This window comes from Lontra canadensis, unplaced genomic scaffold (genome assembly GCF_010015895.1).
Source record: "Lontra canadensis isolate GAN:19392208 unplaced genomic scaffold, GSC_riverotter_1.0 scaffold52, whole genome shotgun sequence".
Taxonomy (NCBI): Eukaryota; Metazoa; Chordata; class Mammalia; order Carnivora; family Mustelidae; genus Lontra; species Lontra canadensis.
The window spans coordinates 7717086-7730415 of NW_022631046.1; the positions used below are offsets into that span (position 1 = coordinate 7717086).

Here is a 13330-nt window from a genome sequence, read left to right on the forward strand (position 1 = left end):
AAAGAAAGAAAGAAAGAAAGAAAGAAAGAAAGAAAGAAAGAAAGAAAGAAAGAAAGAAAGAAAGAAAGGAAAAAAAGGAAGTTGAAGAGAGGGTCCCTTCTTTCAGGGGATTTTAAGAAAATTACACTTACTTTTTGTGTTTATCTGTTGCTTAGTTGTCTCTTTGTTCTCTTTTAAAAACATGGCCTCTCAGGTTTGGGTAAGATCTTCTAAGTAAACTAGTCCAGCTCCCCATTTGATGTCTGAATCCTCTTCTACCTTATCCTCACCCGTGTTCACACACTACTAGGGTCAAGGAGTTCACAAACATCCTGAAAGCATCAGTCCCACCTTTGGTCAGCTCCCTTTTTTGGAGCTCTCATTCCCTCATGAACAATGCCAAGAGAACGCTTTTTTTATTTTTTTGCTTGCTTGCTTGCTTGCTTTTTTTTTTTTTCTTTTCTTTTCTTTTCATTTTTTTTTTTTTTTGAGATTTTATTTATTGGACAAAGAGAGAGTACAAGCAAGGAAAGCGGCACACAGAGGGAGACTGAGAAGCAGGTTCCCCAGGGAGCTGGATCCTAGGATCCTGGGATCACGACCTGAGCCCAAGGCTGACACTTAACCACCCAGGTGCCTCACAAATGCTAATTCTTATCAGCCATCGGCCGCCCTCACAGATGTCTGGGACAACCATTCCCACGTCATATAGTGGTCTTGGCTTACACAGCATATTCGTGATGTCTGCCAGGGAAATGCCCGGGGAAGTGCCCCTGAGGTAGCGCAGTTCTGAGCAGAGTTCCTCACCCAAGAACCATGGGGCAAAGAATGGGAAGGGAGCAGCCGCCTTCCAAGACCACAGGGAAGAAGAGGCACATCGCCTCAAGGCTGTCTCTGCCCACAAGGCATTCAAACTCTGGCTACTCTCTAAATAGGAAAAATGCTGGGTTGGGAAACTTGGGTTCAAGGTCTGAATCTGCCTCTGACTTTGACTTTGGGAAAGTCTAGTTCTCCATTTCCTAAACCAGGGTTTGGCAGACATTTCCGTATAGGTCCAGACTGTAAATATTTTCGGCTTTGCAGGCCATGTGGTCCTTATTGGAACTACTCAGCTCTTCTGCTGCAGCACCAAAGAAGCTATAGATAATTTGTGATAAAAAGAGAGAGAGAAATAATGTGGTACATTGGCATATTACAATAAAACATTATTTGGGTAGCAGGCCTGGTTGATCCCACAAGCTGTCATTTAACAATTCCTGTGCTAAGCTATAAAACAGGGATGACAACACCATCTCCGGCTCTCTCATACCATCTCATCACTGCAATAATCAGATCCTTTTTCTTTGAAATCTATCAGGTGCTATGCACCTGTCAATTAATATCTTCTGTAAGTAGTATTGATTGTATCGATCACAATGTTAGGTACTCTACCAGCAAAATTTAGACCACAAAGACTCAGGAAATTGAGAATTAGAGACAATATGTATTAGGATGCAGAAAATGAGTTTAAGTGATGCAGGATTTTAGTGGGCAATGTGGCTGTGGAGTCCACAGGTGGGAGGAACTTCAAGGTTGGCTCCATCAAAGGACTCAACACTGAGGACAAATTTTTTTTTCCATATTTACCCCTGCCTTCCATGGCGTCAGCCCTATCCTATAGTGGACTTCTGTTGTAGTCACAGGATGGCTGATGTCCTTGAGACCAGAGAGAGAGAGATCACTTCTCAGCACTCATAGCCAATGTCATGATGTTCATGTTCATTGCACTGGCTTCAGTCACATGCCCTCCCCTGAATCAACTACTCTAATAAGGAAGGAAAGTGCTAATTGGTTTAAGGCAATCAAGGCCCATCTCTACGAGTAAGGACACCTTGGCTCACAGCACATGCAAGGCATGGGGAAGAGTAGATACTGAGGGGAAAAGCAGAAGATATTATGGACGGGGAAGACTGAAGTTGGGTGGTATCCAATAGACGTTCACAACAGAGCACTAACCCCCTAGCCTGTACTACCTCCCCTGCCCAATTAAACAGCATAAGAATTTTTAAATCCCACTGTAAGCTGTACAAGCTTTTTAAACTAGCATTTTCTGTTTTGTTTTGTTTTATTTTGTTTTTTAGAAAAGCCAATTTGAGTTTATTGATTTTCAAGTGTCACTGTGTATGTACAGTATTATGTATCAGTCTTCATACAATCAATGCAAGTTTCCCAAAGTTGGTTATATTTTGTAAGTCAAGCAGTAAAATAAATAAACCAGAGGACTGGGTATCTTTTTAAATGGACAGATTTTCTACAGAGCAAAAAATCTTATAACAAAAACAGTATTTCTTCTAAATTTTCCCTACTTATCTGTAGCCATGACTTCCAATTCTTACAATGATGTTCAAATATTTGGATAAATACATGGATATTGCCAGATTTCCAGACAACCAGTACGCCAGGCAAACCTCAGAGAGATTGCAGGCTCAGTTCCCGACCTCCACCACAAAGTGAGTATCGCAATAAAGCAGGTCAAATGAATTTTTTGGTTTCCCAGTACATATAAAATTATCTTGACACTATAATATATGTCCATCAAGTGTGCAATAGAAGTGTGCAATCTAAAAAACAATGGTCATATCTTAATTTCAAAATACTTTATTGCTGAAAAATGCTAACCACCCTCTGAGCTTTCAGTATGTCAGAACCCGTTTGCTGGCAGTGGGTCTTGCCTCAGTGTGGATGGCCGCTGACTGACTGGGGTGCTGGGTGCTGAAGGTTGAGGTGACTGTGGCAATTTCTTCAGGTAAGACAACAATGAAGTTTGTCACATCGGTTGATTCTTCCTTTCACTTGAACACTTAAAGGCCATTGTAAGATTATTAATTGGCCTAATTTCAATATTGTCTCAAGGAATAGGGAGGCCTGAGGAGAGGGAGAGAGAGAGATGGGCAATGGCTGGTTAGTGGAGCAATCAGAACACACACCCAACATCCATCAGTTAAGTTCACCATCTTCTATGGGCGCTGTTTGCAGAGCCCTACAACAGTTACAATAGTAGCATGAAAGATCGTTGATCACCGATCACCATAACAAATAAATAATAATGAAAAAATCTGAAATATGAGAATTGTGAAAATGTGACACAGAGACATGAAGTGAGTCAATACCCTTGGAAAATGGCACCAAGAGGCTTGCTCGACACGGGGTTGCCACAAAACTTCAATTTGTAAAAACTGGGTATCTGTGAAGTGCAAGAAAATGAAGGATGTCTGTACACGGGATTTGGGGAAGCTCTAAGTCAGTGGTTCTCAGAGTGGGGTCCTTAGACCAGCAGCATCAGAATTACTTGGGAACTTACTAGAAATGCATACTCTCAGGGCATCTTGGTGGCTCCTTCAGTGAAGCATTCAACTCTTGATCTCAGCTCAGGTCTTTATCTTGGGTCATGAGTTCAAGCCCTGCAGTGGGCTCCATGCCCAGCATGGAGCCTACTTTAAAAAAAAAAAAAAAAAAGGAAAGAAAGAAAAAAGGAGAAAAAAGAATATTCTCAGACCCTATCAGAGACCTATGAGTCAGAAATTTAGGGGATTGACACTAATCTTTGACTTAATGAGGTCTCTAGGTGGTTCTGATGCAAGTTCTAGAAACATTCACTGCATTAACATATGGAAATGGAAACTGGAGAAGATTGGTGGTCTAAAGTCCAGCTTTTTTACACCTAAACTCCCTGAAATAATTAGTCCCTTTGAATGTTCATCGTATTTCTACAAAGTAGGCCTGTTCCAAAAAATCGATCTCTAGTTTATAGAACGAGGGCAAGTTATCTGTGAGAATTACAGTTCCTTCTTGACTTGCTGCAGTTTTCCTGTTGATAAAGGAATCAGATCAAGTAATAAAAACATAAAGACTCCTTTAATGTTTCACCAATATTTAATGCCTTTATCCAAATCTAAGCATCTTCCCAGTTATCAGATACTAACTCATTAGTTGTCTATTTTAAATTTTTTGAATGTACAAGATATTTGGGTCTTTTGCAGAGGAAGAAGTAAATGGGAACTCATTATGAATGTTGTTTCGTTCTTAAGTTAGTGCCATTGGCAGGAAAAGAACCCTTGAGATTTCTCTGGCCCCGTGAAGCTGAGAAAGCCCATTTGAACAGATTATGTCCGACAAGCATCTGTGAGGGCTCACACAAGCAACAGCGACTTTGTACAGAACAGCTCATTTCCCATTTGTCCTATGGGGCTTAAATGTCATCATTTGTATTTAGGAAAATTCTTAAACCTTGAAAATACTGATTTCTACATTGTCTTCTAAAGTTATACTCAGGAGGTTGATGTTTAATGTTCTTGCAAAGGGCAAGTTTCAAAATTGGAAAATAGAAAGTAATTGCATTTTTTTTTTAAAGATCTTCATGAATACATTAAAATATCTACAAACTCATGAATATCTCCTGGATGTGGCTGTATGGAGACTTTTTACAAACCTAGAGGAGTTGAGTCAGATGAGTCACAGTGGGTATCTCCAGTAGCCATGTTTTCAAATTCACCAGAGGATCATAAAAATGTACGCTTATTCTATTCCTGTGGCTTCTGTTCTATATTCCATCCCCATACAATGTCGTGATGAGGAGTTCGGATTAATAAGCAGGAAATCTAAATGTCCATTGACATCTTTCCGATAGATTGCAGATACTACCGGGCCTTCGGGAACATTTTCCGTCTTTCTGTGGTCATTTAAGAAGTAAACGTAGTGTTTGCTTCAGTGGCACACATACTAAAACTAGAAACATACAGAAAAGACTAGTATGGCCCCGGCACGAAGATGAGGCACAAATCTGTGAAGCATTCCATATTTTTTCTATGATACAAGCTCTGAACATCTTCTAGAATCTACTCAGGAACCCACCTGGTTTAGTGCTGTATTCAGAAGACCTAAAACAGTGCCTGGTGGGCCTGGGAGGGCTCAAGAAGCAATGTGAAATATATGAATTTCCTCAATAAGTAATGCTGAATTAAAAAAAAAAAAAAAAGTTGAACACATTCTTTTTTTTTTTTTTTTTTTCAGATTTTATTTATTTATTTCACAGACAGAGATCATAAGTAGGCAGAGGCAGGTACAGAGAGAGGAGGAAGCAGGCTCCCTGCCAAATAGAAAGCCCAATGTGGGGCTCGGTCCCAGGACCGTGGGATCATGACCTGAGCTGAAGGCAGAGGCTTTAACCCACTGAGCCATCCAGGTGCCCCAAGTTGAACACATTCTTAAGATCTCCATTATGGGGGGCCTGGGTGGCTCAGTGGGTTAAGCCTCTGCCTTCGGCTCAGGTCATGATCTCAAGGTCCTGGGATTGAGTCCAGCATCGGGCTCTCTGCTCAGCAGGGAGTCTGCTTCACCTCCTCTCTCTGCCTGCCTCTCTGCCTACTTTTGATCTCTGTCTGTGTCAAATAAATAAATAAAATCTTTTCTAAAAAAAAATCTTCATCATCTTCATAAATATTTATTTTCAAATAAATGTCCTCTTCTCACATATATTATAAATAAATAATATCTTTCTTCTAAAAAGGAAGAGAGATACCAACAATAATTTATATGTAAGATACACTGATAAGAAAATATATATTGGAGAGCGGAGAAAAAGAAGTCTTTGAATTTTGCCAGGAGATAAGTTCGAAATGGAAAACATCTCTAAGAGTGATACCCGAAGCTCATCAATTTTTGACTCCTTACCCTTGGAAGGGTGACCACTCTTGTTTTCTTTCTCCCTGGCCCTTAGAAAAGCTTTGGTTTTGTGAACAGTCTTTTCAGTATCATCAAGGACTAGACCAAGCCTTTGGAGACTTCACTGCTGATGGATTTCATTCCCAAGCTCACAAAGGTAAAATCCTTCTGGGATGACCCAGCTTTGTTCCATAAATTCACCCACCTCCCAGGAGAGTTAGGTACAGGCTCCCTGATTTGTGTCCATGTGCTATTGTGCCTGAGAACGTTCCATGAATACCCTCCCACAAAAGAGACGTCCTTTCCTCTGCCAGTCAACATCTTCCAAAATAAGTTGTGGCTCCTGTTTGCCACTGTCACCCCTCCTGCGTGGGTTTTATGAACACAAAATTCTGCATGCATGGAAACGCCATTTCCAAGTCTGTTTTATAAAATTACTTCAACTTAAAGCAATATTCATGGCAACAGTTTGTGTAAGCTAATTACATGGTTCAGTTATTCTTCTAACGAAGTGCCAGGCTCTCAGAAAAGAACAAAATAAACCTTCACATCTATCAACACCCTTAATAAGACTTCTGTGTCAAGGAGAAGAGAGGAGAACCTACAACTTTGGTTTGAGAGATACTACTTATTTCCTGAGTAAATACTTGGACCTCCTCCCCCACTTTTTTACTTTGACTTTTTAAACCCAGCCCCTCCTCATGGAGCAAGATTTTAATTTTTATAAGCCATTCCAAAAAACCCCATAGATTGAGATTTACTGAGCACTTACTAAGTGCCTAGGTGTGGGGCTAAGACCCTGTACACGCTAATCTGTAGAATTAGACGCTTTCCCTGGTTTGGGGGAGTTTTCAGTCCAATGGGGAAGAAACAGATGCTATAATGATGCCAATGATATCATCCAATTGAGATAAATGCTGAGGAGAAAGGAGCATAGATATCATGAAAGAAGGCTTCTAAGTTGGGGCAGATGGCAAGATTTTACAGATAGGAGATTCTTTGCAATGATGCTCAAGGTGAGAGATGAAGGAGTATTTAATACACTGAAACAAGCATGAAGTTAGGTGAAAGTAACGAAATCTTTGGTCACCTCTGAAAACAGATTTGAGTAAGAAATGCTTTGAAAAACAGGGGAAAGAATGTAGTACTGGCAATTAGATAAACATCTCAGGATCTCTCAATCCTTCAGAACATGTTTAAATTCAATTTTTAGTAAATAGTCTGGAGAAACATCCACTTCTCCTCAAAACACATAATTTGTATTCATCTGCTGGGGCGGCTATAACAAACTGTCACAGAGTGGGCAGCTGCCAAACAACAGAAATGTATTTCTCATCGTTCCAGAAGATGGAAGTCCGAGATTAGGTCACCAGCATGGTCAGGAGAGGGTCCTCTTCTGGGTCTTAGACTTCCCATTGTATCCTCACATGGAAGAAGGAGCCAAAGATCTCTCTGGAGCATCTTTTATAAAGGCAATGAACCCATTCACAAAGGCTCTATGCTCATGACCTGGTCTCCCAAGGGCCCACCTCCGAATACAGTCACACTAGGGCTTAGTATTTCATATGTGAATTTGAGATGACACAAATATTCAGACCATAGCATAAGAGCACTTGTAGCCTACCAAACGAAGCATGGGGCATCGATAGACTCTTAATTCCAGGTCTGTAATATAACCCACGAGGGAATGCTTCATATCATGTTACAAATAGGCAAAGGTGAGTTATAAAAGTTTTCCTAAATTTAAGTGGCCCTATATCAATCAGGTTAACTTCATTTTTGTACCACAATAACAACTCCCAGATCTCAGTGGCGTGGTGTCCCTGCTCTGGGACCCAGGCTGAGGGAGCAGCCACCCACTGGAATGTTACCAGTCTTCATGGCAAAGACACGAGGGATAGGGCAGAGCCTTCACTGAGTCTTCAGGTGTCTGCCTAAAGCAGCCCCAGGCATGGCTGTTCACACTTCAGAGGTCCAAGAAAGTCATATGGCCAACCTCACCGTCAATGGAGTGGGAACCTGTAATCCTCCCCAGGGAGGGGAACTGGATGGACAGGATCACCACACTGCCTCACAGGAAGCTCCCCTGGGGGAAGACTGGGGCATTTGTGTTCATACGTGAGCCATCTGTGTGAGTCACTGAGAAGGAGAAGGAAGCTTGGAGAGGTCAGATAATCTGGCCAAGGTCACAGAGCTAATGGGTTATGGAATTGGATTTCTAAGCCCTGCTTTTCATGGTCTCAACAGTTGCCTCTTCATCATGGCATTTGTCAAGCAGCTCAGTGTCTTCTGAGAAGTCCTGCTCTCTATCTCCAAGTGTTTCCTCCCAGAGCTCAAAGCCCACTGATTGAAAAGAAACTCACAGGGTCATCTTTCAAATTACTTCTTGCTGAAGCCAAAATGTGCCCTTTCTCCTCATCGCATCTTATCCTCTGAGGTCCTACCAAAAAACATTTTTCTGGGCTTTTGTTATCTGTCTTCACGACTGTCACTTCCTTTAGTGGCTTTTCAGGCTGGACCTGCTATCAGTGGTCCTGTTAGCAGGAAGTATGTATGCCTCCCTTCTCCCATTCTATCACATGACAACACTATTGGGAAACCCTTGATGGGACCCATTACTCATTATTTTAATCAATAAATCTATCAAGGAGCACATAGATTTAGCAACATGGCAGGTGCTATGGAATCCCAAAGAGTGTCTCCCAGTAAGAAGGCAGAAGCATTGGTGATGATGGAAGAGTAACCATCTTTCCTAAGAACCCCTTCCTTGAGTCGTTGGCCCATCGGTGTGTGCTCATTTAGAACCTTGTCTATGTAAGCATATACGTAGGGATTGCCATCTGCCTTATTTGAAAATAAACTTGAGTTGGTTTACCCATGTGAAGTCACTGTAGCAGGATTAGGACTGATCAAAGTTCTATAAGATTAAAGTAACAACATGGAACTCTTCATAAGATTTTCTACAAGAACAGCGAGGCACCCTAAATTTAATGCCATATTTTTAGGAGCCAGCAGGAGAATTAAGTTTGTGGATAATTTGAAGGAATATCTGATGAAGAGTTCCATGTTGTTACTTTAATCACGTATGACTGACGCCAGTTTAACATCAACCAACACAATCACGGAAATCCAAGGCAATGATGGTGGTTGGGACCCATGCGGGTGCCTAGGTCTCAACAAAGCATAAACAGAAGTAAAGGGTGAATTAAACTAAGATGTCCTAAGTAGAATTTCCTTCAAGTATGAAGGGTCAGGAGGCCGTGGTTTATCGAGGAGTTACCCGCTGATGATGGGAATACCATTTTTTGTTTAAAAAGTGTTCATCTGGAAGAAAACTTTTGTTTCCATCCACAGGGTCACAGCTCCTGCTGATCCCAGAGTTCCTCAACCGCTGTCTTTTGAGAGCCTGAGGCAGAGAGATGACTTTGGAATTTATTTGAAAGTAAAGCACCATTTTCTTTTATATTTTTCCTAGGACTCTTTGGATGTAATGGGTACTAGGAATTATTTCACCCAATTAAATTGGAAAGAAGAAAAATAAATGATCACAAAGCATTTTAACTACAATTCTGCTTCCCTGGTTCCTTTGACACCCCCCCACCCCCAAATTTTGATATTTCTTTATCCTTGAACTGTACCTTTTCAGCATCATGCCGGAGCCCTTCTGTAGGATCCAGAGAAGATGGTCCCAGCCTTTCCAGAAAATCAGCTCTGCCCTGCAGCTGCAAGAAGGCCCCTCCTTCCTCCCACCCCAGAGCATCCCCTCAAAGGCATGGGAGGCAAGGCTATGGCAGTTCCCAAACCCTTTACCAGGAATCAGTGTGCCTTTGCCATGGCCTGGAGGTGCCAGAAAGCCTGGGTATGGTGGGGCCAAGAAAAGAGGAAAGATCTTTGGGAAGAGACTTGGCTCCATTTTTGTAACTTCAGCCTTTTGGCCTGTTTCATTTGCTGCTCAAACTGAAAGCTCATTAGAGTTCCAAATGAATGAATAATGCTGTTGCAAAAGTTTTCCCTGGAAGCTGATGGATTGGACTCCTGGCCAGGCCCCCAAACTGGGGAGGATCCAGATCCACTGCTCTCCCTTCCAAGCTAAGACAGAGAGGAATTTAACCAAGCTCAGCCACTGCTTTCAAGTAACTATGCAATATCCCATATCAACTGGTTTACATTTACTTGTGAAATACGTATAACACTGGAGATATTTAGGGAAAAGAACTAGGGGGTGCCATGTTGTAGTGACAACGTAGAATATTTTTACATCGCGTGATGCTTTACCAGGCACTTGCTCAAACATCTCTTTTACTCCTTAGCACAAAGCTATGAAGGTGATTACATTGTCCCTATATGTCCCTGAGGTTCAGAAAGATTGTGTCACTTTACAAGGTCACATGGCCAGTAGGTGGCCAAAAAGAACCTGGATAAATGTCTTCAGGCAAAATGGAAAAAAGCAATGGTCTTCATACCAGAACTATTTCTAAAACTTCAGGGCAATTTCCTGTTGCTGGGGTGCTGTTAGCATCAAAAGACAAAGCTGAAGAATCAGGGGAGGCTCTGGAGGAATAAGAGGTGCACCTGCCCTCCACAGCCCCATAATACAGAACAAATACAGCATCACCTATAGTTAATTTTATATATTATAACATAATATAATATATAATATATGTAATCTATATTATATATAATATAGGTATATTATATATAATATAATGTATACTATATAATAATATATAATTAAAATATAGTGTATTATTAAAATATACAATAAATATAATTATACATATAATGCTTATAATATGTAATAAATACATAATGTAATAATTACAATATATGTAATTATAATACATATAATATGTGATACATAATAATAAAAATAAAATATAATACATAATAACGATAATATATAATAGTAGTAATAAAAGTGAAAAGGTGACTCCAACTGGAGCCCTTGCGATGGCCAGGCCCTGTACAGCCTGATGGTCATCTGTGATCTCTTTGTCTATACAACCCCCCTGTGAGATCTGACATGATCCCCATTTTCCAGGAGCTTAGACGAAAGAGGCAACTTGCTGGAAGCTATGGTCATTCCGGGCAGAGGCAGGAGGGATTCAAAGCTGACTCTGCCCTGATCTAAGCAGTGGGGCTGGAGAACTGGACTCTCTCATGCTGGGGGCTGCCTGGAACAGGGCGATGAAGGCGCTGGGATGAATTTACCCTCCGGACCACACGGGGCCGGGCTTGAAGAGGGTCTGTACATACTGGAGGTGAACACTGATGGGAGTCGAATTCTCTCTGCTCTTTCCTAGACAGTTGGGATGAAACAGGGACAGACTGGGAGCTTACTGTGAGGTCTGTTCATGTGCTTCAGCTAAACAAAGGCTAAGAGCTCTGCCTGCCGTAGACCGAGTGCTCGAGAAACGCCAACTCCTGTTCTGGGCATTTTGGTTTTTTTTGTTTTTGTTTTTGTTTTAAGATTTTATTTATTTATTTCACAGACAGAGATCACAAGTAGGCAGAGAGGCAGGCAGAAAGAGGAGGAAGCAGGCTCTCTGCCGAGCAGAGAGCCTGACTCGGGGCTCGATCCCAGGACCCTGAGATCATAACCTGAGCCAAAGGCAGAGGCTTTAACCCACTGAGCCACCCAGGGGCCCCACGTTCTAGGCATTTTGTGTAGATTAAATCATCAAAACTCCTCAGCAACCCAACACGGTAGTCTCTCTTGTTCTCCACATTTCACAGATGAGGCTGAAGGAGCTTCCATAAATTTCCCAAGATCCCACGGACACTGGCTGCTCAGCCCAATGCTACATCCCCCCAGACAGATTTATGAGAAGAATGTTTTCATCTGAAGCCCTGAATTCCTTTCACTGTCCCCCTAAACACACTGGATACTTTTCATAAAACAAAAGCAGGCTCCGTTGATCTAGAGTCTTCCATGAAAAGGCCTTTTATGTCCAATCTTCCTTGGCAGACATGTTCTTTTCTTCCCTAGTGCACCTAAAAAAATAAAGCCAATAGGGAGATGAAAGAAAAACTTAGAGCTACTTTTAGAATCATCAAATATCTTTCTTCTCTTTTCTGAAGCCTTTCAAAACTCTAAAATCTTCCAATTATCCCTGCCTGAATCTTTGACTAAATTGTTCACCACTGATGCTTCTTGCCTGATCGTTATGCGGTGGGGGGGATTGGATGTTTTTATACTTACCTGAATACCAGTGGGTGCTGGCAGCCCACACTGTCCCCTGAGGTGTGGAAATCTGGGGCAATGGTCCAGGGCTGTGCTTTGAGGAAATCCATTACTGGAACTCGCAGCTACCCCAGCTGGAACACAGCTGCCAGTGAGTCCGCACGCATATCAGCCAGGAAGGCCACGGGCGAAGGACCCACCTCACCCCCACCCCACCATGTGCATCTTCTCTCCACTGGTTCTACCCCCAGCCTTTCTGCACCTGAAGTTCCTGCTTCCTTCTCCTTCCTTACACCCTTGATCAGAATCACAGCTGTTTTGAGCTGGGTGAGAACTTGGAGGTGATCTAGTACCTTCCACCATTTTCCAAAAGAGGAATCTGGGATACAGAGAAGGGAAGGTAGTCCCTCGGCAAGCCCTGAAGCCTGGCTCCATCTGCCCCGCCCCCGTGTGCTCACTTTCATGACCTGCCCTCTGTCTGGGGGGAAGTGAAAAGATGGGGTCTGGCAGAATGCCTGTGAGGAAGGAGCCCTGAATGTTTTCAGAAGAAACAGCTTTGATAAAGCTGCTAGTGTGGCCGGACAAGAACCCCACGGACAGGGTCAAACTTTGAAAGACAGGCACAAACTGCTAAGCCTGAGGCTGGAAGAGAAAAGGCAAATTCAGGGGTAAGAGAGAGAAAGAGCTCTCTTTTCAGAGAAGAAAATGGAACCAGAAAAACGGTGGTGGGGAAGCTGTGGGGTGTGTCTTCGATCCTTTCCCCCCAACCCAAAATCTTCAGTGAAATACATGTTAAATAATAATTCGTAATTCTAAAAGTATTTGGCATGAGTAGGTTTACACTGGAAACCAACACGGGAAACCAACCAAAGATCTTAACTTGGCATTTGGCCAATGTTGCTCAAGAAAGTAATGTGGGGACCAACAGGACTCCAGAGGCCAGAGAAAGCCATTGGAACTCAGGATCTGCAGGAGGGCTTTGGACTTCCTTGGGCCATGGAGCCCATTGTGTCCCGATCTCCAAAATGCAAGGGCTGACATCTGGGCATAAAGATGGACACAGCTGTCTTTGGGGAAGCAGGGGCAGCCTCTACGGTATGCCTTGGTCCACTTGGTCCTCACTTCAGGGCCATCAGACAAAGAATTTAACCTGGACCTAGACTGATCATGAAAGTGGAAAGAGGTAATAGCCTACAGCAGGAAAGATATGTCAGTAAGAGTAGGACCCTTTTATACCTCAACGCAGGTGTGAGTGGGTGGGAGAAGGGAAGAGGAAGAGGAAGACGGCGCCTGTGTGTACAGTAGCTAGAGACTTGGCTCAGTGCCATGTGTCACCAAAGGCCAGGTCCCCTCGAGACAGTGTCACATTCAGAGAAACAGTCCAGCCGATGAAGCAAATGGAGGAGCTATTCTCATGTATACTTGTATTTCTCAAATCCTCTTATGGAAATCCGGGTAAGACCCACA

General features: G+C 42.5%; 1 protein-coding gene and 1 non-coding gene across 2 annotated transcripts in view; both read left to right on the forward strand.

The window, feature by feature from the left end:
* The window catches only part of PLEKHG7 (pleckstrin homology and RhoGEF domain containing G7), a 55595-nt gene that overhangs the window by 28367 nt on the left and 13898 nt on the right, over positions 1 to 13330 (forward strand). Inside the window, 2 exon segments of the mRNA XM_032874155.1 lie at positions 4370 to 4479; positions 9034 to 9120. Coding sequence (XP_032730046.1) covers positions 4370 to 4479; positions 9034 to 9120 — 197 coding nt within the window.
* On the forward strand, positions 4714 to 4820 carry LOC116877520. The gene has a single exon (XR_004384660.1). It is a non-coding gene; the product is annotated as a U6 spliceosomal RNA (small nuclear RNA).